Here is a 24,701-nt window from a genome sequence, read left to right as displayed (position 1 = left end):
GGGCTTTTTACGAGCGGTCAGGATCCCAGAGCTATTTGTACCGGGGAGGGCAGCTGCGGGGGGGGCGGATTTATGGCCGGGCCGCACTCTGAAACCCAAAACCCACCCGAAGCGGCCTAATCACTCCCAGACGCGGCGGCCCCTGCGCTTTTATGGGGCATTTTAGAGCAGGGGAGCTAATAAATTTTTTGCGACGGTAAAAGCTCCGCTGAGGATGATGGAGGGGGGACAACGGGCACCCACCAGCCACCCCCCGGGGGGGAATTAAAATGGCTGTACGAGGGGGAGGCGCGGCACTGCGCCCCGTCTGCATCCCGGTATCGGCAGCGGAGAGGGAGCATTGCCCCCCCGCCCCCGCCGGTGGCTCCTCCTCCTCCCGGTGCCCAATTTGCCGCCCCGGCCCCGGGTCTTTAAGTCTGCGGCAGCCGGGCCGCGGGGTAGGGGGAGCGGCGGCGGGCGCGGAGCTGCCCAGCCCCGCCGAGCGGCTCCGGGAGGCCGAGCGCTCCCCGCCGCCGCCGGGCCCCCGCCGAGGGGGCGGGCTGCGCCCGCGGGGTTTAAGTGCGACCGCGGCTTGATGCGCGGGCGGGACGGCGGCGGCGAGACGGGGGGGACCCCGGCGGGATGAGGCGGGCGCGGTGCTGAGGCGGCCCTGGTGCGGGAGCGGGGACGCGCCATGACCTCGGCGCGGGAGGCGGCCGGTTCCCCCCCGTTGCACCCCCCGGGCGGCGGCCGCCGGCGGAGCGCCCTGGACCAGCTCCCGCCGCCCGCCAACTCCAACAAGCCGCTGACCCCCTTCGGCATCGAGGACATCCTGGGGCGGCCCCGTGGCGGGAGCCCCCCCGGCCCCGCCGCGCCCCCCGCCCGGCTCCCCGAGAAGGCAGCGGGGCCCCGCGGCGGCGGCTGCGCCCCGTCCTCGCCGCTCTGCGCGCTGGAGGAACTCGCCAGCAAAACCTTCCAGGGGCTGGAGCTGGGCGTGCTGCAGGCGGCCGAAGGTACCGAGGCGGCGGGGGGCTCCGGGACCGGGGGGACAGGGGCGGGGATCGGGCAGGTGCCCGGGACGGCGGGCGAGAGGCTCCGGGGCTACTCCGCCGCCGGGCCCGTGGCGGTGCCGGGGTCCTTCCTCGCACCCAGCCCGGCGTGGCCCCGGTAAGTTTCGTTCGTCCCCCGGAGAGGCGAGCGCGGCCGAGAGACCCGGCGGCCGCAGGCCGGGAAGAGGCCGGTGCTGGCTCGGGGACGCGGGGACGCGGCAGCCCGGCTGGGGCAGCCCCGACACCGCTCCCCGGCGGCCGCGGCCCGGAGGGAGGGAGAGGCCCGGGGCCGGACACCGAGACCCCGAGCGAGTCCCGGCCGAAATCGATCCGCGGCGGCGGCTGAGCCGCGACCGGGACCGAGACACCGCTGCGGGCAGCCCGGAGCTCCGAGAGGACCGGCAGGGCCGGGCGCGGCGGCTTTACCGGGAGACGCGGGAACCGACCTGCCCTCGGGCCTCGGCGGCTGCGGTACCGGGCGGCGGATCGGTCCCGCGGCGGCGACCGGGCTGCACCGGGTGCAGCGGCTGTAGCCGGCCCCGCCGAGCCGAGACCGTGACCGTGACCGAGCGCAGGGGCAGAGCGACGGATCGGTCCCGTCGGCAACGAAAATCCGTTACCGACCCGCGCCAGCGTCCGCGAGCCCCGGGGATGGCGGCTCCGGCCAGGCCTCCGTTCTCCGGCAGAAACCCGTTACCGGCGGGGCCGGGGAACCGCGGCGGTTCCCGGCGGGGTCCGGCAGCCGCTTCCCGGAGCGTCGGCGGCTTTCCCGGGATACCGGGCTGGGCAGACCCGGTGGCTCATGGACCCGCGGGAACTAACCGGCCCCGCCGGTCCCCGGTTCGGCCCCAACGAAGAAACCCGCCGTGAGAGCGGACGGACGAACCGAGCGGCAACAGGGCCCCTGCGGCCCAGACAAAAGTCCTCCGTCGAGCGGACAGACAAGACAGACAAGCGCGGGCGGAGCGCGGCGCCTGCCGACAACGAAAAATCCCTTAAATGGACGGACACACGGACAGATAGAACAGGGCTCCCTGAGTTAATGAAAAAACCCTTACCGAGACTGACAGACAGAGCATGGTTTCGCGATTAACAAAAAAAATAAAATAAAAATACCTTTACTGGGCCGGACAGACGGACGGGGACGGGCAGAGCGGCGCTCACGCAATTAACGAAGAAAAAAAAAATCTTTACTCGGCCGGCCGGACGGCCGTGGACCGGCATAGCACGGGCCTCGCCGTTAACGGGAGAACCTTTGCTCCGCCAGACAGACGGACGCGGACAGACAGCGCGGGGCTCCCTTTATTAACAAAGAAATCCGTTACCCGGCCGGACAGATGGACAGGAACAGGCAGAGTGCAGCTCCCGCGGTTAACGAAAAACCCTTGCCCGGCGGGACAGACGGACACCGACAGAGCCAAGCTCCTGTAATTAACGAAAAAAAATATATTCCTTTCCCCGGCCGGACAGAGAAGGGCCGAGCGGTTCTCCGGTAATTAACGAACCCCACTTACCGAACGGACAAACAGACAGACAGAGCGGGGTTTAACGAAGAGTAAAAGCCCTTATCCGGACGGACGGACAGACACGACTGGGTGGATCGGAGCTCCTGTATTTAACGAAAAAAAGCTGTTGCACGGACGGACAGACGGACGGAAAGGGGACAGCTTGGAGCTCCCGGAATTATGGTAAAAAAAACCCGTTACCCGGCCGGACACGCGGACACGGCGGGGCAGAGCGGGGCTGCGGTAATTAAGGAAAAGAGTCGTTGTCTGCCGGACAGACGGCCACGGTCAGGCAGAGCGCAGGTCCCACGATAAACGAAAAAATCCCCTTATTCGGACGAACCCACGGACAGATCTGGGATAGAGAGGGGCTCCCGGAATGGAGGTAAAGCCGTGTTACGCGGCCGGACAGATGGACACGGCCGAGCCGAGCAGGGTTCTTGTAGTCAGCGAAAAAAAAAATCCTTCCCCGGCCGAGCTGGGCGGGGGCCCGCGGCTAACGGCGAAATGAACCGGGACCCACGGACAGACAGATCCACCGACAGAAAGAAGACAGATCGAGGTTCCCGTAATTAAGGTAAAATCCCATTGCTCGGATGGACAGACGGATACGGCCAGGCAGAGCGCGGCTCCCGTGATAAACGAAAAAAAAGCCTCTTTGCCCCGACGGACAGACAGACAGAAACGGGAGCGATCGGGGTTCCGTGAGTGACGTAAAACCCCATTACCGGGACAGACCCACGGACATGGCCGGGATATTCCGGTGCTCCGGTAACGAATGACCGGGGCCACTGCACGGACGGACCCACTCACAGCAGCGGCGGGGCCGGGGGTCCCCGGGGAGCGGGACCGGGACCCTGCGGCCGGTGTGGAGCCGGTATCGGTGCCGCGGGCGGACACGATCCGCGTCTCATGGGAGGTTTGTCTCCTCCACCAGGACCAGCACCGGAGGGCGGCGGGATCGGGGCTTCGGGGCTGCGGCGGGGCCGTGCCGAGAGCGGCAGCGGGGACCGGACCCCGGGGGACCCGCACGAACCGGGTAGCTGCCGGCACCGGGGCTCGTGAAAATCGTTGGGCGAAAGCACAGGCGAACGGCCGTGATTCGTGCTGCCGGTCCGGCCACGCCGCCCGGAGCTCCGTTACGGGCTGCCGGCCCCGGCGCGGTGCGGGCCCCGCGGCAGCGGACCGGGCTCACGGACCGGGCGCACGGACCAAGCCGGCGCCGGGAAGGGGCCGAGGGGCCCGGAGCCCCGGGACTGCCGGACCGCGCCGCCGGCGGGACACGGGTGGGCTCGGCCCTGCGCCGCGGAGGGCGGCGGCCCCGGCGGGACCGGGGTCGCTGCGGAACAGCGCGGGGCCAGCCCGGGCGGCTCTCGGCTCCCGGTACCGGGAACTCGGCAGCGGCACCACGCCCGGGCAGCGCCGCAGGTGGGCCCGGGGCTCGGGGCGGCTCGGTCTGGTTTGCACGGCTGAGCTGGAGCCGGCTGGGCTCGATTCAGCTCGGTTTAGCTCAGCTCAGCTCGGCGCGACCCGGATGGGGTCGGTTCGACCGGTTTCGGCGTTTCACGGCTGGGAGGGGGTCGGTGCTGAGCGGCGGGGGCTGGCGGGGCGGGGGCGGGCCCGGCTGAGCTCAGCGCGGCTGGGCTCGCTTAAGCTCGGCTCAGCGCGGCTCGGCGGTGTTGGTGCGGGTGCGGTGCCGGTACGGATGCGGTGCCGGTACCGGCGCGCTGAGCCCGCTGTCCCCGCAGGTCGGGAGCCGCTGGGCGCCCTGGGGCAGCGCCCGGCCTGCAAGAAGCGGCGCAAGTCGCGGACGGCGTTCACCAACCAGCAGATCTACGAGCTGGAGCAGCGGTTCCTGCGGCAGAAGTACCTGTCCCCGGCGGACCGGGACCAGCTGGCGGCCCGGCTGGCGCTCAGCACGGCCCAGGTCATCACCTGGTTCCAGAACCGCCGCGCTAAGCTCAAGCGGGACCTGGAGGAGCTCCGGGCTGACGTGGCCTCGCTGCAGGCGCTGCCCCCCGCCGCCCTGCAGCAGCTGGCGGCCCTGCCCGACCCCCCGCGCCCTCCCGGGCCCGGCCCCGGCCCCGCGCCGCCGCCGCCGCCCGCCGAGCTCTCGGAGGAGGAGATCGACGTGGGGGACTGAAGCGGCGCCGGCGGGGCCGGGGGGTCCCGGGCCGGCACCGAGACTGACCGAGCCGCCGGACTGGACGGGGCGGCCGCGCTGCCCCCGCCCCGGGGGCAATTGGTGCAATTTTTCGCCTTTTTTTTTTTTTTGGTTCGTCTTTCCTTTTTTTTTTTTTAAATTTTATTTTCAATCGTGTCTGTCCCGACGGCCCGTCCGCGGCCCCGCCGCCCGGAGAGCCGGGGGCACCGGGGGGCCCGACCGGGCCATTTGTAAATATTTGGAATAAAGGCGACACCTTATTAAGGAGCGCGGAGGGGCTCTGGCGGCGGGGTGGGCGGACAGGTCACCCCCGCACACCCCGGACCGGAGCACGGGGCACCAGACACCCCGCGGGTGCCCCGGCCCGGCCGCGCCAACCCCGGCCCCGCGGCCCCGCCGCGCCTCTCGGGGACTGCGGACCCCCGTGTCCCCCGCTGCCCCGCGTTCCCCGCCCCCGAGAGCCGAAAGGCCCCCTCGGGGGGACAGCACGGCTGGGGGAGGTCACCCAGTACCGGCCCGGGCGAGGGCAAGGGATGGGGGTCCCGGCTACGGCCCCCAAAGCAGCTCCGAGCCCGCGCTGCGCCCCGGCTGCGAGGGGAACAGGGGGTGTCTGTGTGTCCAGCCCCACGCCCAGACCCGCATGTCGGCTGCGCGGGGGCGCAGGACCCGCGGGGGAGGCGGCGGGGGGCACGTTCCGCAGACGGGGGCAGCGCCCGTCCCCCCGCGACCGCTGCCCCACGCGTGACCGGAGCGGGGCCGGGGCAGCGCCGGGTGGCGGCACCTCGCTCCCCGGCCCCCCCGCAGACCTGCCCCGGCCGCTGGAGTCCACACCGCCCCTCGTGGCGTCATGCCCCGGTGACGTCACTGCACGAAGCGGTGATGTCACTCTCCGATGAGCCAGAGCGGGGGGGGCGGCCGGGAGGAGCCCCGCGCGGTGCGGGGGAGGCGGGCAGCCCGGGGGGAGCCCCCGGTGCCGCGGGGGGGGTCGGGCAGCTGCCGCCCCCTGCCCCCGGCGGGTCCTCCGGGGCCCCTGTCACCGCAGCTATGTGTGTCGCGGCTGCGAGTCCCTCCAGCATCCATATGAGCCCTCGCTGATCTAATTACGCCGGTGCAAACTTCCGAAGGCAGAGCCGCCCCCCCCGGTATTTTCTCCGGTTTTAATTGCATTGTCCCCCCCTCCCCCCGCGCCGCAGCCGCCCGGCCGAGAGGGGGAGGAGGAGAAATGAGATTTAGCCTGAAAGTGCCTTTGAGCATCCCCCGCGGGGAATTGCTTTTCATTTGACAGGTAGGAGCGGCCAGGGCCGACACGCGTGGGGCATGCGCGGCTGCTGCCCCCCTGCCCCCGGCTCCACTGCCCGCCGCGGCCCTGGCCGGTAACGGCAGGGGGTGATCCGGGGGCACGGCGAGGGGAGCGGGGGCATAGACCCCTGCCCTTGGGTGCAGGGACCCCACAGGCAGGAACCGGCAGGGACAGACACCACGGCAGAGGGCAAGAGACAATGGGGAGGAACCCCGAGGGTCTCACCCTGCCTCCCTATCCCCAGTCCCTGGGACCTCCCCGGGCTGCCCCACCCTGGCACCCCCCGACGTTAAGGAACCCCAAGCCTGGCACCCCCCGGGCTCAGGGCACCTCATCCCAGCACCCCGGGGGTTAAGGAGCCCCCGGCACCCCCCAGCAACCCGGGCCTGCTCCAGGGCTGGCACCTTCCCACCCCACTCCCTGCAGCAGTGGGGTTCACACACTGAATCAGGGCAGGTGACTCCCTGGGCAGGGCTCCCAGGTGCTGTGACCCCCCCACTCTCTCCCTGCTGACCCAGAAAGGGAAGATTTCACCCCAGCCCTGCGCCAGCAGCTCCCCAGTGACCCCAGCAGCTCCCAGCGGCTATGCAGCTGCAGCCCGGCTGCCGCAGCAGGATAAAGAAACGCCTCTGCTGCAGGCAATGGTGTCTGCTGCCCCTGCAGCCGTGTCACCCACAGCTGTGTCACCCACAGCCATGTCACCCACAGCCTGGGCCTTGTGGGAGGCAGGGCCAGGCAACGGCCCCGTCCCCATGACAGAGCTGAGCTGCTCTGGCTGCACCCAGGACCACTCCCCAGCCCCGCAGCATGTCCCAGCAGCGCACACACACACACACACACGCAGGCTTGTGAGCTCTGGCCGGACCCGCTTCCATGGGCTGACACGCGGGAGCAGCTGGCAGGATCAGGATCACACCTCTGTGCTGCAGGCTGTCCCCGGCTCCACCACAGCGCTCAGAGCCGGGCAGCCCAGACCCCACCAAACCCCTTTCCCCCCACCCTGCCTGAGCGCAGTCAGGAGCCCCCAGGCCCAGCCCCGCACCCCTGCACCCCGTGAGCAGCCAGGACAGTGTGGGGCAGGGCTGCAGGGGGCTGGCTCAGAGGAAGAGGCTCAGACCCCCAGGATCTCATCCATCCCCACAGCACAAGCCAGTCCAGCACCTCCAGACGCCTCTGTCCCCTCTCGGCTCAGGGCAGATAATGGATGCCAAGTTCTCTCACCATGGCCTCTGGGCTGCTGCCCCCCCCTGCCCCGTCCTGCCCCACACCAGCCTCCCCCGGGGCAGCTAATCACAGGCGGAAGCATCGTCTGGGCCTGGCAGCGTCTGGCATCGCCCCCGGCTGCCCCACGGGAGGGTTTGCTGCAGGAGACAGTGCAGGCACCGGGCACAATGCCACCGCCAGCCTTGCGCCCACTGGTTCCCACCGCTCCACACGGCCACACAGCGAGGCCCACCGGCCTGCCGGGACCACCGCCAGGTCAGCCAGCGCCTGCCCACAGTGCTGGCACAGGCACAGCGTGGGGGACACCAATACACACACATGGACGGACACCATGACATACACACGCAGGAGCAGAGCCAGGCGCCCAGTGTGCATGTAGGGCCCAGTGCTGCTGCCGTGGGCACGGCCGTGACCAGGGACACGCTGGCGGTGCACACAGCAGCACACACGTGTCCCATCCCGGCACAGGCAGCCGAGCATACGGCTCGAACAGGGACCCCGGGGCTGCACCGCACACATGTGTAAACCCCTATGGCCCCTGCCCAGGACCCGCCACAGCCACGTCTCCCCTGCCCAGCACCGGCTGCGGCTCCTCCAGGACCACCCATCCCTGCCCGTGGGGAACCGGCCCCGGGGGAGTTCGGCTCAGCACAGTGGCCACAGGGCACCCGTGCTCGTCACCCCGTCACCTGTCACCGGGGCCTCGGGGCTCTGCCGGGCTCAGCCCCCACTCCTCCCCTCCGCAGGCACGCTCATCTTTTTCCTCTTCCAATTTTCTGGATGATTAACTCGACTGCTGTTTCCTGACAATCTCTGCTGTTGGTATTAATTTCTTTTAACTAGTGATTAATTACTTGCTGTCTCCCGCGCTCCTTTTCCCTGTTGCCTATTTGCATATTAATCAAATTCTACTTGATGGCCTGCCTGTCACCTCCCGCCACGGCCCCTGTGACTCCCGTCACCTGCAAATGACGTTACGGCAGGGCCGGGGGCGTGGGGGAGAGGAGAGCCCGGCCCTTCCCCTGTCCGGAGGGGCCGGGACCCACGGGGAGGCTCGGCCGGTGCAGAGGGCTCGGGGGGCGGAGAGGGGGATGTGTCCGGGGGGTTCTGCACCGGCGAGAGGGGATCGTACCGGGGGTTTCAGCACTCCCGGTGCTGGGTCTCCGACAACTGCGCCCGGGGTTGCCCCGGGGCAGCGCGGGAGCCGTGCGGGGCCCGGGCGGCCGCCCAGCACCGCTCCGCACCGGGCCGGGCCGGACCCGCCCCCGGAGCCGCCGCCGCCGCGCGGGCCGTGGCCGCCCCCTGCTGGCCGCCGGTGGCGCCGCGCGGGGCCGGTACCGGGAGCCTTCCGGTGAGAGGCCGGGGCGGTGGAGCCGCGGGCCGGCCCCTGGCACGGACCCACCGGAGTAACTCCTGTAACGGAGCTCGACGGCAGCGCCGGGCGCCTCAGCGGCAGAGTCGGTCCCGGACCTGCACCGGCTGCTAGGAGCAGGGGGCGGGCAGGGACAAAACCCACCCCCGGCCCCGGAGAAAGGCAGGGATGGGGAGGGAGGAAAGGACAGCCGCCAAAGGGAAGGACAGACAGCCGCCAAAAGGGAAGGACAGACAGCTCCCACTGCCTTTCAGTTTTATTAAAACCCCAAATCGGGTACAAATCCATGAAGGGACCGAGGGGCACAGCCCCCCCCAGCAGCAGTACGAGGACCTCTGGGGGGTCACCGACCCCCCAGGCCCACGGGACCCTCGCACACCCGCGCAAGGCTGGGGCAGCGGGGGGCAGCAGCACAGCCCCCCAGGGCAGCCCTGCAAGGTACAGGCACTGGAGACACTGGGGGGGTCAGGTCCCAGGGGGGGTCAGGACCCACTGCCCGCAGAGGGAAAGGCACAGGCAGGCGCTGGCTCAGCGCATGGGAGCCGTGGTGCCGGAGGAAGCCCCAAGCCCCCCTGGCTACAGGAGCCCCCCTGGGGGGGCACCCACCTTGCCACAGGGCTCGGGGTGCCGGCGGGGGGCCGGGGTGGCGTGGGAGGGGTGCTTGAGCTGCAGCACCAGCCGGCTGCCCTCCAGCTCTGCGTCCTGGGGGCAGGAGGGGAGGGGGAGCTGGCAGCAGTACCCCAGGGAAGGGACAGGAGGGGCCAAGCCCAGGACAGACACCCCCCAGCAGCCCCCGCCCCAGAGCTGGGGGGTCAGGGTGCCCCCGCTCACCTGCATGGCTGCGTACGCCGCTTCTGCCGCCTCCTTGTGCGCATAGTTGATGAAAGCGCAGTGCCGCTCCAGCAGCAGCCGCAGGGACCGGATCTCCCCAAATCTGCGGGGGGGTGTCAGCACCCACTCCAGAGACCCCCACATGCTCCCCTCACAGGGTTTGCCACCCCCCCCAGGCCAGGAGCACCAGGGAATGGGACAGGCACGGGGGTGCAGGACAGCGGGATGGTGACCTGGGGCAGGACAGCGGGAAGGTGACATGGGGCAGGATGGTGACGTGTGGCAGGGCAGGCACGAAGCTGGGGGGCTGCACTCACTGGCTGAAGGAGCCCTGCAGAACCTTCTCGCTGATCCTGGCAGTGATGTTCCCCACCCAGAGGGGATAGCAGTCCCTGCAGAACCGCACCAGCGTCACCGGCAGCCAGCTCCGTCCCACACCAGCCTGAGCACCCCAGGCCCCCAGGGAGCTCTGAGATCCACCCACTCCTGCCCAGTGCCCCCAGTAAGCCCCAGCAGCGTCTCAGTGGGGCAGGGGGCTGCCCCGGCACTGCCAGCCCCAGCTGTACCTGGCAGGGTGGGTGGGGGGCAGGGGCTGGGGGCCCACAGCCCGGCCCGGGCCCCGTCCCTGGCTCCTGCAGCTCACGAAGCCACTCGTGTCCTTGTCCTGGCAGCTCCTGCTCAAGCACTCCCCTGGTGAGAGATGGAGATGGGCTCAGGTAGCTCTGGGGGCCAGCACAGCCCCCACAACGGCCAGCCCCAGCCCAGCATCCCCCTGAGATCACAGCCCAGCTCCCCACACACCCCCCCTGCTGCCAGGCCTGCCAACAGCTCCAAAGGACAACCGGTGCCGAGGACCCTTACCGGAGGGAGGCAGCGGGAGTGGCTCTCCAGCCTCCAGCAGGGATGGGGACACAGGGACCCCCCCCGGGCTGCTCCAGCCGTGTGGGCTGTTCTGCTGTGGGGGGACAGGAGGTCAGGCCCTGTGGGGCAGCAGCTGGGGAGGGGCGGGCCGGGGACTCACCCGCAGGAGGGCCTGGCAGGCCGACAGCTGGGCAACCGCGTCCGCGTTGGCACCGTCCTGGTGCAGCAGCTCCTCGAAGGTGCTGATGGCCTCGGTGTAGCGCTGGGGTGGGGAGAGGAGCCGAGTTCTGCTGCCTGCACGGCCCCTCTGGCCAGCCTCGGGCCCCGGCCCACCCCGCGCAGCCCCGTGGCACCCCACGGTCAGCCCCACTGACACCCCACAGCCCCCGCCCAGCCCACCCATCCACGGTACCTGCAGCCCCCGCAGGGCCTTGCCCTTGCGGAAGAGGCCTTTGGGCCACCCGGGCTGCAGCTGCAGAGCCACCGTCGCGTCCCCGAGCGCCTCCTCGTAGCGCCGCAGCTTCTCGTAGCAGTAGGAGCGGTTCCCAAAGAGCCTATGGGCACAGGCGGGGGTCGCTGCCGGGTGCAGCCCAGACACGGAGCCCCCGGGGATGCTCCCCAGCCCCACTGCTCACCGGTGCTCCCGGGGGTTCAGCCGCACAGCCTCGCTGAACGCCGCCACCGCCTCGGCGAACCGGCCCTGCTGCGCAGCCTCGGTGCCGCGGGCTGGGGGGACAACACTGCCCGCTGCCGACCCCCGGGCCCGTCCGGGGAGCAGAGCTGTGGCCCCCGTGTGCAGCAGAGACACGGGTGTCTGCTGGGGACAAGCAGAGGGGGGCGGGGCCGCGGAGCTGACAGCGGCTCCACCGTCACCCAGCCACGAAGGAAAGGCACCTCGGGGACAGCCTGAGACCACCACGGCCTGTGACAATCCACGATGGCGAGGGGCCCGGCACAACCCCTGGAGCAGAGCTGCTCACAGAGCTGGGAGCCGCAGGGCAGAGCCCCCACACCCACCCCCTCCTCTCGCTGCCCGGGGGGGCCCGAGGCACTGACCTGCGAGAACCAGGCTCTGCTGCACCGCACTGGCATTCGGGGGCACCGGTGTGGGTTCGGCTGCCTGCGGGGCAGGCGGCGGGGGCAGTGAGGGCTCAGGCAGGATGGGCAGTGAGGGCTTGGCTGCCTGCATGGGTGGGCAGTGAGGGCTCAGCTTCCTGCACGGGGGGGCAGGTCCCTCCCCAGGACCCCGTGGGCTCCAACCCACCTTCCCCGGCGCTCTCTTGCCCGGCTCCACATCCTCCTTCCTTAGCGGCTTCTCCTTCCCAGGCACTGGCAGCCTCACACCCGCTTTCTGCCGGGCTTTGCAGACGAAGGTGCAGCTCAGGTCCAGCTCGTCCTGGGAGGGGTGGGGGGTGCAGGTTGGGTGAGGGGCGCAGAGCCCCCGGCCCACCCGCAGGGCAGACCCCGCACCAGGCTGGGACCCGCACCAGGAGCCCTCACCTCCATCTCCTCCGCCCAGGCCCCCCGGCCTCCACCCTCCTCTCCTGAGGACTCCGCGCTGTCCCCAGGGCACAGGGAGGGGCTGGGGCCTGGCTGGGCCTCCCCCTCCTCAGCATTACTGCTTTGGGGGTGCCCAGGGCCCGTGGTGCTGCTCGGGGACAAGGTGCTCTGGAAGGAGAAGGCAGGAGTGAGATGGCAGCCCCGGGCAGCTCTGGCAGCCACCTCCTGCTGTCGGGCTCAGCGGAGCCCCAGGGCAGCCCGGCCCGGCTGCTGCGGCACCCGCAGCCAGGCTGGGGCGAGGAGCCGGCACAGGCACCCACAGGCTTGGCCTCCTGCTTGCTTTGCAGCTCTTGTCCCAATTTTTCTTGTTTCTTCCGGTCTTTCTGCTTCTGGAAACCAGAGAGAGATGTGAGCAGACACGAGGCAGAGCAGCACAGACCCACCTCCAGCCACATGCCGCAGCTCTGCCTCGTACTGCTGAGGCAGGAGCAAACCCCAGGCTGCCCCCTGCACCCCCCAGGGCAACAGCTGGGCTCAGGGGAGAGGAGCAGTGGGCACACTGCAGGCGGGCAGGGCAACCCTCCTGCGGGACACAATCACCTTCTTCTTCAGTTTCTTCTTCTCTGCCTTCCTCTTCACCCGCTCCTCCTCCGCCACCAGCTCCCGCGCGTTCCTGTCTGCTTCCTGGGGGAATGATGCCACGAGCGCCAGCATCTGTCACTGCGCCGCGTCCGGACGGCGGGACAGCCGCGGGTGTGACAACAGCAGTGCCAGCAGCCCCCGCCCCCCCCAGGTCAGTGCTGCCAACGCCTGGCACCCCCGGGGCTGGGAGGACGAGAGGGGCTGGAGGACATGACACAGCCGAGCAGGGGGCACCGTGGGGAGCAGAACCAGGCGGCGCAGGCAGCAGGTCACCGCTCACCTCGGCCGTCAGCCGGTGTCCCCAGGGCGCGGGCAGCCTGCGCATCTTCACCTCCAGCGCGCTGGGTGGGGAGCGGGCGGGCGGCGGCTCCTCCAACACCAAGGACTTCTCGAAGGCACAGAAGTTGAAGGCGGTGTCGCTGTCGTCGCTGGAGATGTCCCAATGGTGCCTGAAGTCGATCCACTGCTCCTCGTCCTCATCCTCACCGGGCGGCTCCAGCCGCCGGGGGCTGTACCAGAAGCCCAGGTCTGTGCAAGGAGAACCGGGGCCGTTACCGGCAGCTCCCAAGCACTGGTGCTCCCAGAAGCCTCCCCGTCCGGTAACTCCTCCCGACTCACCGGAGGTGTCCCAGGGCACGGACCCGTCCCCCGCCGCGCTGGGCTTCCCCGGGCGGGACCCGGCCTGCGGCGGCACCGGCAGCTGGAGCGGCGGCACCGGCCCGGGGGAGGCGGCGCTGCCGCCCGCGGGGCCCCCGGGGCTCCAGCCGCCCCCCGCCCGGCCCCCGCCGCCCCCCGAGCCCCTCGTACCTCCGGGCGGGTGCGCGGGTCGCGGGCGGTGCCGGGCGGGCGGTGCCGGGGGCAGAAGGGCGCTGCGGGGAGCAGAGCCACCACTGAGCCGGCGGAAACGAAACCGAAACGCGGCGGCGAGGCCGCGCTCACCCCGCCCCGCCCCGCCGAGCCCCGGCCCCGCGGGCACCCCCGGCCCCGGCGGGCCGGTCACAGCGCGGCTCCCGCCTGCGGGACCCGGCCCCCCCAGCCCCGTACCGCCGCTCCAGCCGCCGGGGCCCAGCGCACAGCCCCAGGGGCAGGCGGCGGGGGCGGCCCCGGACCTGAGAGCCGCCAGGCCCGGCCAGGGCGAGTCCCGCGTCCCGCCCGCCCCCCGCATCGCCCCGGGCAGCCGCCGCCCGCGCCGGAAGTGGGGCACGGCGTGGAGCGGGAATGCGGGACGGAAGTGGGGCATGTGCCGGCCGAGGTTGCCCGGCCGCCATATTGGGTGTGGGCAGGACGGCGGCCCGTGAGGCCCGTACCGAGCAGCGCCGGGGCTCCGCGTGCTCTCCCGCCGTCCCCGCCTTCCCTCGAGCCGCGGGCCCGGCCGCCTCGCGCTGCTCAGGACGTCCCCTCCACCGGGCGACGCGGCGCTGCCCTCCCAGCGGGTCAGTCCTGCCCGTTCCTCCGGATTAGCGCGGGCGCGGCCTAAGCCTATTTCCTCCCGCCGCCCCCGGGGATGGCCCAGCATGGAGGACGGCAGCCCTGAGCGTCGCGGCGGGGAGCCCTGCCAGCAGGTGAGGTCTCGAACGGGCGAGGGGACCCCTAGAAAACTCAACCCGCGGACAGCGGCCGGGCCTGGGGCCCGGTACCGCCGCCCGGCCGGGAGCCGCCATTCCCGGCAGCGGGCCCGAGGCCGCTCTCCGCGTCTCCTTGACAACGGCCCCCGCCCCCGCGGAGGGGGCGTGGCCTGGCGGGGGCGTGGTTCCGAAGGGGGGACTCCGCGCTTGGCAGCGGCGAGGGGCGGGGTTACCGCGGAGGGGGCGTGGCCAGGGCGAGATGTCCCGCCCCTTGGCCCGCAGCCCCGCCCCTTCCCGCGCTCTGACCGGTCGCGGCCGCTCGCAGGTGGACGAAGGTGACGGCGCCGGTTTGAGCGGCCTCGTCCTGCTGCTCCTGGCGGCCCGCCCGGCCCTGCCCGCCCCGCGGGATGGGGCTGCCCGCGGGGAACACACCGAGCCAGGTGAGGGGCTGGCCCGGGCCGGGGAGCGGAACCCGGTGGTGGGACCGGCTCTGGGACAGCCCCGGTACGGCTCCGGGAGGGCTCCGGGGGGCTCTGGGACAGCCCCGGGGGGCTGATCCGCCCACCGCCCCGCGGCAGCCGGGGGCTGGAAGGGAAGCCCTGCTGGGGTGCGGCACCCTGACAGCGGTGGGGGTCCGCAGGGGCAGGACAGGAGACAGCTGCTGCACAATTAGCGCGTCATTAACGTGTAACACGCACCTGAGCGTCGCTGGCAGCCGCAGGAGCAGCCCCTGGGCCGGGCCCTGTGCCCAGGGGGGCTGCGGGCTCCCGGGTGCCCGTGGGGGTCTCAGCAGCGGCGCCGGCGGGGCCAGGGTGGCCGCGGGCGGTGGGACTGCCCCGCCGCGCCCTCCAGCTGCCGGGACAGAGCCGGGGTGGCCGGGGCCGGGGCTGCCCCCGGTGCCGCCCCACAGCGAGGGTCCTGCCCGCAGGCAGCGGCTCCCTGGGCGGGCTGGCGCGCTCGCTGCAGAAGGCGGAGGCCATGCTGCGCAGCTGCGTCAGCCCCGGCCTGCGGCGCCTGCTGCCCCTGCGGCCCCGCCAGCGCGGCGACGGCAGCGACGACGACGACGACGAGGAGGAGGAGGAGGCGCCGGCCCTCCCGGCGCTGCTGGAGCTGAGTTTCCCGGGGCTGCGCCGCTGCCTCTGCGTCTGGGAGGATCCCCGCACCGAGACCTTCCGCGGCCACGTGCGGCCCCAGCCCGGCGACGCCGGCGCCTTCTCCCGCCACCCCGTGCGCCCGCGCGTGGCCGAGCGCGGGGCCGCCCTGCACGCCCTGCTGCAGCACCGCCACCACCTGCGCCTGGCCCGCGACTACGCCCGCCGGCTCAAGGCCTCCTCCGCCTTCCTCCGCCGGCTCCTGGCCCTGCCGGAGCAGCCGGAGCCGCCGGAGGCCGCCCAGCCGCTGCGGGAGCTGTGCCAGGAGCTGCGGACGCACGCCGGGCACTGGAGCGCGCTGCGGCGGCGGATGCGCGGTGACCCGTGGCTGCGGCCGCTGCTGCTGCGGCGGCACGAGTCGGTGGCGCACATGCGGCGGGCGCTGCTGGTGCTGGCGCTGCACGCCGCGCGGCTGGCTGAGCGCCACGCTGAGGTGCGGCTGCGGGGGCTGGCACGGGCCGGCCCCCCCGCCCCGGCGCTGCTCTCAGACTTCTTTCAGGGCTTGGAGGTCTATAACCAGGTGGTGGGTGACCTGGCGCTGGAGCTGGGCATTGCCGGCATCACTGGCTGCCACGGTGCCACCGAGGACGGCTCCCACGCCTTCCCGGCAGCCAGGGTGCTGGAGGTGCTGGCGGCCGAGCGGGGCCGGCTGGCGGCTGAGCGGCTCCAGCCCCTCCTGCAGCGGCAGGACGGGGGCGCCGGGGCAGAACACGTCTGCTGGGTGGACGCCGTGGTGCCTTGGCCCCCAGAGCGCGGTGCCACACTGTCCGCGGACGCGGGACCCTCCAGTCGGGAGGAGCCACCGGGCCTCGCTGGGGAGCTGCGAGCGCTGTGCCGGGAGGACGAGGAGCTGATGGGCCTCGTGCTGGAGGTGCTGGTGGCCTCGGCCGATAGCCTGTGGCACCACGTCCTCCACGGGCCTGCGCAGGAGAGGCCGGCAGTGGGGACCCCCGAGCCGCCGGAGCCGCGGGCAGCCAGCCCGGGCACGGCCGCCGCAGCGAGCCCTCCCGGCTGGAAGTCGGTGCGCTGGCTGGACGCCTCCCGCGCGCCGGCGGCCGCGGCGCTGCACGCACAGTACCGCCCGCTGCTCTGGGCAGCCACCGGCACCGCGCTGGGGCAGCGCCTGGGGCTGCCACACCACGGGATGGGCACGGCCGCGGCACGGGAGCTGAGCCGGGCGCTTGCCCAGGGTAGGTGGGGGCCGGGGGGGCACCGGGTGGTGGCAGCACCGAGCAGCTCCCCGGGGACCCGCCGGTGCTGCCGTGGGGTGCGTTGGCCCTCACCCCGTCCCCCTGCAGCCCCCGTCCCCCGGGAGTGCGAGGAGGAGCTGGGGCGGCTCTGCCTGCGCCTGCTGTGCCAGAGCGTCCTCCGCGGCTGGGAGAGAGGTACGGGCGGGGGACGGGGGACGGGGCACAAGGTGGGGGGTATGGGTGGGAGGGTATGAGCTATGGGGCAGGGGGTACAGGGTGTGGATTACAGGGCAGGGGGTTTGAGGTATGGGGTACAGGTTATGGGGCAAGGGATGTGGGGTGCAGGGTACAGGGTGTGGGGTGCGGGGTTTGTGGTGCCGGCAGGAGGCTGGCACAGGGCTGCCGACCGGTGCCTCCCCAGACTTCACCCGCGCCCTGGGCTCGGCTCTGTCCGACAAGTGCTCGGGGGACCCGGTGCCGGCGGCGGTGCCGGTGTGCAGCCGCACGGCGCGGTGCCTGCAGCGGCTCTACCCAGCCCTGGCCTTCGCCCTGCGCTGCCTGCGGCCCCTGCCCGCCTGCCCACATGGTGAGTGGCGCCTCGGGGCACAGAGAGCCTGGGGGTCACCTCTGGGCTGACCCCCCCCGCCGGGTGCCACCCCCATTCCCGTGACACCCCTTGTCCGCAGGCCGCCCCCCCTGCCTGCGGCTGCAGGTGCTGGGCTGCTGCCTGGCCACGGCGCACGCTGCCTGCGCATGGCTGATGGGCAGCGCCTGCCGGCACCTGGCGGCCTGGGCCGTGCCACAGTTCCTGCTCGTCACACAGGGGGACCTGCAGGTACAGGGGACGGGACGGCAGTGTGGGGCTGGGGCTGGTTATGGGGCTGGGGGCTGGCTGTGGGGCTGGTTATGGGTTTGCTTGTGAGCCTGGGGCTGGATGGGGGGCTGGGGGCTGGCTGTGGGGCTGGGGCTGGCTGTGGGGCTGGGCGGGCGCCGGGCAGGGTTCCTGTCTCCCCTCATCCCTCCCTGCAGCTGCTGCAGACAGAGACAGACAGGCTGGTGGTGCTGGTGCGCGGGACCTTCCCGGAGCCCGGGGACACCCCCCTGCCCCCTGCCCTGTCCCCCCCCGAGCACCAGCTGTGCCGGCAGATCCGCTCCACGGCTGCCAGCATCCAGGTACGGCCCCACCGCGCAGCGGCACCTCTGGGCCCCCGCCATGCCGTGCTGTGCCGCGCCGGTTCTGCCCCAGCCGGGCACGGCCAGGGAGCCGCCGGGTGCCGTGGGTCCGCCGTGCCACCCCGGCTGTCCCCGCTCTGCCCCCAGCTCTTCTCGGGGGACGTGCTGAGGATGTTCTCCAGCGACTGCAAGCGCATGTCGGCAGAGATCTTCGGGCAGACCATGCCGCTGGGCAAGCACTGGAGGGTCGGCCTCCGCGCCGGTGGGTCGGGCTGCCGCGGTGCTGGGCAGGGCTGGGCGGGTGCCCCCGGGCAGGGCTGAGCAGGTGTCCCCCCCAGACCTGCCCAGCTCCCCCAGCGCGTACGCGGCGGCGGCGGCGCAGGCGGTGCTGGGGCAGGTGCTGCAGGTTGCCCAGCTGCTGCCCCGCGATGCCCAGGCGCCCGCGCTGGCCCGGGTGACCACGGCCTTCCTGGAGGCCTGGATGGACCACATCCTGGCCCAGCGCATCAAGTTCAGGTAGGGGCCGCGGCCGGGGGGCGCGGGCGGCGCCGGGGGGGCCGCGCTGAGCCGTGCCGGTGCCCCCAGCCTGCAGGGAGCCCTGCAGCTGCGGCAGGACTTCGAGCTGGTGCGGGAGCTGGTGGGCTCGGAGCGCTACGGGCTGGCCCCCGAGACGCGGCAGTCCCTGCTCGCCCTGCGCGTCTTCCAGCAGATGGACGGCGCCATCCTCTGCCTGCTGCAGCAGCCCGGGGGGGCGGCCGGCGCGGCCCCCCGGCCGTGGCACTCCCTGCGCCGCTGCTGTGAGTCACAAGGGGACGGGACAGGGGTGACAACGTCCTGCACCAGGGTTGGGGCTGCCCCTGGTGTCAGTGCAGGCTGGGGACGGAGGAACGGAGAGCAGCCCTGAGGAGAAGGACTTGGGGGTACAGGGGGGTGAAAAATAAGACGTGACCCAGCCATGTGCACTCACAGCCCAGAGCCCACCCGTGTCCTGGGCTGCGTCCCCAGCCCCGTGGGCAGCAGGTTTGGGGCGATCCTGCCCCTCTGCCCCGCTCTGTGAGCCCCCTGCAGCGCTGGTCCAGCTCTGTCCTCAGCACAGGACATGCATGGAGCTGCTGGAGAGGGGCCAGAGGAGCCCCAGAAATGACCCGAGGCTGGAACAGCCCTGCAGGGAGGACAGGCTGAGAGAGTTGGGGGGTTCAGCTGGAGAAGAGAAGCTCCGGGGTGACCTTAGTGTGGCCTTTCCAGACTTAAAACGGGCCGATAAAAGAGATGGGGACAGACTTTTGAGCAGGGCCTGTTATGATAGGACAAGGGGTGATGGTTTTAAACTAAAGGAAGGAGATTTAGGGTGGACATGAAGAATAATTTTTTAATTATGAGAAACAGTGGCCCAGGTACCCAGAGAGGTGGTGGCTGAACCATCCCTGGAGACATCCCAGGCCAGGCTGGACGGGGCTCTGAGCAACCTGAGCTGGTGCAGATGTCCCTGCTCATGGCAGGGGGGGACCTGGGGGGGTCCCAGCCCATCCTGTGATTCTATGATTCCACGGCCACGCCGAGCCCTGGCAGATGGTGTTGGGGACAGCGTGGTGGGGGCAAGACCTGCCTCTCGGGCAGGATCCCCAGCACAGTTGGGTGTTCACCCCTCTGCACCCATCTCTCCCCAACCAGGCTCAGACCACGGCGCCCACCCACCGGACCCAGACCCGGCCACCCTTCACGCCCTGGACGCCCTGGAGCCCCCGGCACCCGGGACGCCCCCATTGTCCCCTCCCGCTGCCGAGGCGCTGTCGCAGCCGCACCGCGGTGTCCCCGAGTCCTACCTGTCCCCGGAGCCCTGTCTGTCCCCCAGCCAGCAGCAATGGCTGGCGCTGCGGCTGCACCGCACCCGCCGCTGGCGTGTCCCCGGTTTGCCCTGCGTGGGGAACCCCGAAACCTGAGCGCAATAAAAGTGGTGTCCCCGTATCCATCCTAGTCCCTGTCCCTATGTCTGTCCAGGGCCCCCGAGCCCCTTGCCCGGGTCGCCGGGGCTTGGGCAAGGGGCTCGGGGGCCACCGGAGTCCCCGGTGTGACTACGGTTCCCATGATGCTGCCGCCCCCGGTCACTTCCGCGGGGCGGAGTCGAACCGCGGTCCCCGGTGCGGCCCCGGTGCCGCCCGCCATGGCCGCGTCCGCCGCCGCCCCCCCCGCCGAGCGCGGCCCCTTCGCCACGGCAAGTGCCGGCACCGAGCGTTCCCCCCCCCCCACACACACACCCCCGTTACCGGGGATGGAGCCCCGGTTGGGATCGGTGCGGGGGCGGCAGCGGCGGGAAACGGGAGGGGTGTGGGGGTTCCGTGGCGGGGGGCGTCTGTGGGGGTCACGGCGGAGGCTGGGGGTGCGTGGGGGGGCAAGGGGTACAGGGGGTCCCAGGGGAGGTACGTGGTGGGTCGCGGGGGAAGCCGGGGGTCACTATGGGGGGGTCCATGAGGGTCCCAGGGGAAGCCTATGGGGCTCCCAGAGGGGGTCGGGGCACTCGGAGGGGTCTCAGGGGGTGCCAGGGAGGGCAGGGGTGCACGGTGGGGATCCTTTGGGGGTGCTGGGAGAGGCTGGGGGCACATGGGTGTCCTGGGGGAGCCAGGGGTGCGTAGTCGGGGTCCTATAGGAATCGTGGGGGGGTTCAGGGGGCACATGGGGGTCCCAGGGGAGGCTGGGAGTGTATGGTGGGTCCCACGGGGATCCTGGAAGAGGCTGGGTGGCACTTGGAGGGGGTCCACGGGGGTCCCGGCAGAGGCTTGGGGTGCATGGTGGGGTTTCCATGGGGTCCCAGGGGAGGCTGGGGGTACATGGTGGGTTCCAATGCGGTTGGGTCAGGGGGCACGTGGGGGTCCCAGTGGGGTCAGGGGTACACGCTGGGTTCCCACGGGGGTCCCAGAAAGGCCGTGTCACATCCCGGTGCCCGGGGTGCGCAGGGCCCCGGCCCGGCGGGCGCGGAGGAGGAGGAGGACGGGGACGAGGAGCTGCTGGGGGCCGGGGGTCCCCGCGCCTGGACCCCCCAGGAGAAGCTGCTGCACGAGGCGCGGCTGAAGGCCAAGGCCAAGCGGCGGCTGCGGCGCACGTCGTCCCGGGACTCGGCCCGCGAGTCGCTCTGCGAGGGCACCGAGCCCGCCCCCGAGCCCGGCAGCCCCAAGGGCCGGGCCCACGACCGCCGCTCCCGCACCGGCAAGGGCCGCGGGCTCCCCAAGAAAGGTGAGGGGCTGCGGTGGGGGGCAGCGCCCAGCAGGGCTCCCCTGCGTCCCCGTGGGGCTGGGACCCTCCTGTGTCCCCATGGGGCTGGGACCCTCTTGTGTCCCCCATGGGGGTGGGACCCTCCTGTGTCCCTGTGGGGTTGGGACCCTCCTGTGTCCCCATGCCTCCTGTGTCCCCACGGGGTTGGGACCCTCCTGTGTCCCCATGGGGCTGGAACCCTCCTGTGTCCCTGTGGGGTTGGGACCCTCCTGTGTCCCCCATGGGGCTGGGACCCTCTCGTGTCCCCCATGGGGCTGGGACCCTCCTGTGTCCCCACGGGGTTGGGACCCTCCTGTGTCCCCCAGGGGGCTGGGACCCTCCTGTGCCCCCATCAGGCTGAGACCCTCCTGTGTCCCCATGCCTCCTGTGCCCCCATGGGGTTGGGACCCTCCTGTCCCCTCCATGGGGACCCCACATAGCTCCGTCCCCACCTGCATCCTCCGTGGGGCTGGGGCCCACCCCAGTGCCCCAGGCTCAGTCCCGGGCCGAGCCCCCGCTCACCCCCATGCCCGATGCAGGCGGCGCGGGGGGCAAGGGCGTGTGGGGCGCCCCCGGCGTCGTCTACGGCTACCAGGAACCTGACGCCCGCGACCCCAACTACGACGAGGTGGCTCAGGTACGGCCCGGCCCCCCCTCCCCCCAGCCCCCGCGGGGGTCCGGCAGCAGCGCAGGTGGGGGTGACATCGTCCTGTCCCCGCAGGGGGACACGGTTTACGCCACCGTGGTGCCTGAGCTGGAGGAGGGGGAGCTGGAGAAGAACGTGCAGCCCATGGTGCTGGAGTACTTCGAGCACGGGGACACCCGCGAGGTCATGGTGCGTGGCGGGGCTGGGCTGGGGTCCTGTGGGGCATGGGGTCCCTCAGGGACAAGGACCCTCAGGGACGGAGTGGGCTGGATGGGGAAGGGTCCCCTGGGGAGGGGGTCCCTTGGTGGTGGGGGTGTCCCTGGGGCAGGGGACAGGCATGCTGTTGACAGGGACGCTCAGGGATGGGGAAGGGTCCCTTGGTGGGGCTGGGTACCGTGGGCAGGGAGGACCTTTGGGGGGCCCAGCTGATGTGGAGTGGGAGAAGGGGGTCCCCGGGGCCGGGGTGACGGTGCCGCGCGGGCGCAGGAGCTGCTGCGGGGGCTGAACCTGGGCGCGCGGCGCGCGGCGGTGCCAGCGCTGGCGGTGGCCCTGGCGCTGGAGGGCAAGGCCAGTCACCGCGAGCTGACCTCCCGCCTGCTGGCCGAGCTGGTGGCCCGGGCGCTGGCCCCCGAGGACATCGCCTGGGCCTTCGACAAGATGCTGCGCGACCTGCCCGACCTCATCCTCGACACCCCCGAGGCCCCCCAGGTGCTGGTGGCGACGGGGACGGGGGACACGGCCGTGCTGGGGATGCTCTGGGGGACACGAGTGTGCTGGGGGGGCCATGGCCATGTCAGGGGGTGATATGGGGGGACACAGGCTTGCTGGGGGGGCTGTGGCTGTACTGGGGGGGACTCTGGGGGGACACGGCTGTGCCGGGGGGCCATGGCCATGTCAGGGGGTGATATGGGGGGACATGTGTGTACCAGGGGGGACACAGCCATGCTGGGGATGCTCTGGGGGGACACGGCTGTGCCGGGGGGCCATGGCCATGTCAGGGGGTGATATGGGGGGACAGGGCATGCTGGGGGGCTGTGGCTGCACCGGGGGTCCTGGCGCTGACACTGTGTCCCCAGATGCTGGGCCAGTTCATCGCCCGCGCGGTGGCCGACCACGCGCTGCCGCAGGACTTCCTGGAGCGCTACAAGGGGCGCGTGGGCTGCGAACACGCCAGGTGAGCGTCCCCCACCCCGCGCCCCCCGCGCCCCCGCACCCCCTCACCCCCCATCCCGCAGGGCCGCCCTGGACCGCGCCGCCGTCCTGCTCCGCATCAAGTGCGACGTCAACCGGCTGGACAACGTCTGGGGCGTGGGGGGCGGCCAGCGCCCCGTCAAGCACCTCGTCAAGGAGGTCAGCGCCGGCTGCGCCCGGTCCTGTCACCGCGCCCCCCAGCCCTGTCACTGCATCCCCCTGCGGTGTCACTGCGTCCCCCAGCCCTCCACCACATCCCTCTGCCCCACCCCTCATCCCTGCACCCCCCTGCCTCCAGATGTGCTCCCAGATGTCTCCTGGATGTCCCCTGCCATGTCCCTCTGGACATGACCCCAGCTGTGGTGTCCCCCACACACCCCTGTGCCCACCCAGGGCAGTGGTGACCCCCGGCTCTCCCTGTGACCCCCCCACCCCAGCCATCCCCACGCTGTGTCCCCACACTGTCCCCACCACATGTCCCTGCGGTGCTGTGTCCTCATGTCCCCATGCTGTCCCCCCCCATGTGTCCCCACAGCCCGGTGTCCCCACTGTCCGCACGCTGTCCCTGGTGCCCCTGCGCATCCCCGCAGCGTCGTGTCCCCATGTCCCCAGATGAACCTGCTGCTGCGCGAGTACCTGCTGTCCGGGGAGGTGTCGGAGGCCGAGCAGTGTCTGCGGGAGCTGGAGGTGCCTCATTTCCATCACGAGCTGGTGTACGAGGTGAGGCGGGGGGGCCGGGGGGCCCCAGCGGATCCCAGCGGCCGCGGTGACACCGGTGCCGCAGGCGGTGCTGATGGTTCTGGAGGGCTCGGGCGAGGGACCCGTGGAGAAGATGGTGACGCTGCTGAAGGTGCTGTGGGAGTCGGGGCTGGTGACGCTGGACCAGATGAACCGGGTGAGCGCGGGGCCGCGGGGGGGTGGGCGCGCGGCCCCCCCGGGGTGACACCGCGTCCCCCCCCAGGGCTTCCAGCGCGTGTACGAGGAGCTGGGGGACATCAGCCTGGACGTGCCGCTGGCGCACGGGCTGCTGGAGCGGCTGGTGGAGCTGTGCTGCGAGCGCGGCGTCATCACCCGCGCGCTGCGGGACGCGTGTCCTGCCAGGTACCGGCACGGGGCTGCGGGTCCCAGCACAGGGCTGTGGGTCCCGCCATGGGGCTGCGGGTCCCGGCACGGGGCTGTGGGTCCCGCCATGGGGCTGCGGGTCCCGGCACGGGGCTGCGGGTCCCAGCACGGGGCTGTGGGTCCCGCCATGGGGCTGTGGGTCCCAGCACAGGGCTGCGGGTCCCGCCATGGGGCTGTGGGTCCCAGCACGGGGCTGTGGGTCCCAGCACAGGGCTGCGGGTCCCGGCACGGGGCTGTGGGTCCCAGCACAGGGCTGCAGGTCCCGGCACGGGGCTGTGGGTCCCGCCATGGGGCTGTGGGTCCCAGCACGGGGCTGTGGGTCCCGCCATGGGGCTGTGGGTCCCAGCACGGGGCTGTGGGTCCCGCCATGGGGCTGTGGGTCCCAGCACGGGGCTGTGGGTCCCGCCACGGGGCTGTGGGTCCCGCCATGGGGCTGTGGGTACCACCACGGGGCTGCGGGTCCCCCCGCGTCCTCCCGCACCCCCTTCATCCTCCTCCTCCTCCGCAGGGGCCGGAAACGCTTCGTGAGCGAGGGCGACGGGGGGCAGGTGAAGCCGTGACGGGGCTGCCCCGGGCACCACGGGCCCCGCTCCGGGGGGCGATGGGGGCGCCGGGACCCGCTGTCCCCCCGCCGCGGGGCGGCCCCCCCGGCCTCCGCCTGTGCCTGGGCCCCCCGCCCGGCTGTGGGGCCGGCCAAGGGACACAATAAAGCGTTTTCCAGGGACGTGCGGAGCCTGGTGTGTGTGGGGGGGACGCGGGGGTCCCGTGTCCCCGCGGGGCGGGTTTGGGGCGGGGGCGCTGGGAGGACCGAGCCTGCTGTTTCTCCCCCCGCCCGCCAGGGGGCGCTAGCACCCCACCCCACGCCGCTGTCCGCGTCGCGCTGTGATGACGCGCGGGCGCGACCGGGCCATGGCGGGCGAGCGGCGGCGGCGCGGCGGGGAAGGGCCCCGGGAGCGGCCCCGGGAGCGCGGGGCGCGGCGGGAGCGGGAG

At 72.1% G+C, this 24,701-nt stretch overlaps 4 protein-coding genes across 5 annotated transcripts; 3 read left to right on the top strand and 1 right to left on the bottom strand.

Moving 5' to 3' along the window:
* The first annotated feature begins 453 nt into the window (after positions 1-453).
* Positions 454-4,934, top strand: LBX2 (ladybird homeobox 2). Its single transcript, XM_065634255.1, has 2 exons — positions 454-992; positions 4,282-4,934. Exons 1-2 carry the CDS (start codon positions 674-676, stop codon positions 4,674-4,676), a joined length of 714 nt encoding a protein of 237 aa, XP_065490327.1. The 5' UTR covers positions 454-673; the 3' UTR covers positions 4,677-4,934.
* Positions 4,935-8,840: 3,906 nt separating this feature from the next.
* On the bottom strand, positions 8,841-13,943 carry TTC31 (tetratricopeptide repeat domain 31). The gene is made up of 18 exons (XM_065634903.1): positions 13,859-13,943; positions 13,735-13,809; positions 13,235-13,296; positions 13,046-13,109; positions 12,708-12,955; positions 12,386-12,469; positions 12,106-12,174; positions 11,786-11,953; positions 11,550-11,681; positions 11,342-11,468; positions 10,921-11,011; positions 10,698-10,839; positions 10,446-10,547; positions 10,286-10,379; positions 9,991-10,114; positions 9,742-9,816; positions 9,425-9,527; positions 8,841-9,295 (listed from the first exon to the last, which is right to left on the bottom strand). Exons 1-18 carry the CDS (start codon positions 13,941-13,943, stop codon positions 9,170-9,172), a joined length of 1,971 nt encoding a protein of 656 aa, XP_065490975.1. The 3' UTR covers positions 8,841-9,169.
* Positions 13,710-19,460, top strand: CCDC142 (coiled-coil domain containing 142). The gene is made up of 11 exons (XM_065634902.1): positions 13,710-13,989; positions 14,318-14,432; positions 14,921-16,333; positions 16,442-16,528; positions 16,755-16,919; positions 17,020-17,168; positions 17,363-17,506; positions 17,654-17,768; positions 17,845-18,022; positions 18,092-18,303; positions 19,178-19,460. The coding sequence occupies exons 1-11, from the start codon at positions 13,942-13,944 to the stop codon at positions 19,444-19,446; spliced, it is 2,895 nt and encodes a 964-aa protein (XP_065490974.1). The 5' UTR covers positions 13,710-13,941; the 3' UTR covers positions 19,447-19,460.
* A 171-nt stretch (positions 19,461-19,631) lies between these two features.
* Positions 19,632-24,435, top strand: LOC135988059 (programmed cell death protein 4-like). 2 transcript variants are annotated; one of them, XM_065633614.1, is made up of 11 exons: positions 19,632-19,718; positions 20,458-20,734; positions 21,292-21,389; positions 21,474-21,587; positions 21,885-22,106; positions 22,475-22,572; positions 22,634-22,748; positions 23,202-23,309; positions 23,374-23,484; positions 23,551-23,690; positions 24,220-24,435. In XM_065633614.1, exons 1-11 carry the CDS (start codon positions 19,668-19,670, stop codon positions 24,269-24,271), a joined length of 1,386 nt encoding a protein of 461 aa, XP_065489686.1. In that variant the 5' UTR covers positions 19,632-19,667; the 3' UTR covers positions 24,272-24,435. The 2 variants fall into 2 exon arrangements, with proteins under 2 accessions (XP_065489686.1, XP_065489685.1); XM_065633613.1 differs by having other exon boundaries at positions 21,292-21,587.
* The last annotated feature ends 266 nt before the right edge of the window (positions 24,436-24,701 follow it).

This window comes from Caloenas nicobarica, chromosome 4 (genome assembly GCF_036013445.1).
Source record: "Caloenas nicobarica isolate bCalNic1 chromosome 4, bCalNic1.hap1, whole genome shotgun sequence".
NCBI classification, from domain to species: Eukaryota; Metazoa; Chordata; class Aves; order Columbiformes; family Columbidae; genus Caloenas; species Caloenas nicobarica.
The sequence above is the reverse complement of the archived record's forward strand: the minus strand, read 5'-3'. Positions and strand labels throughout refer to the sequence as shown.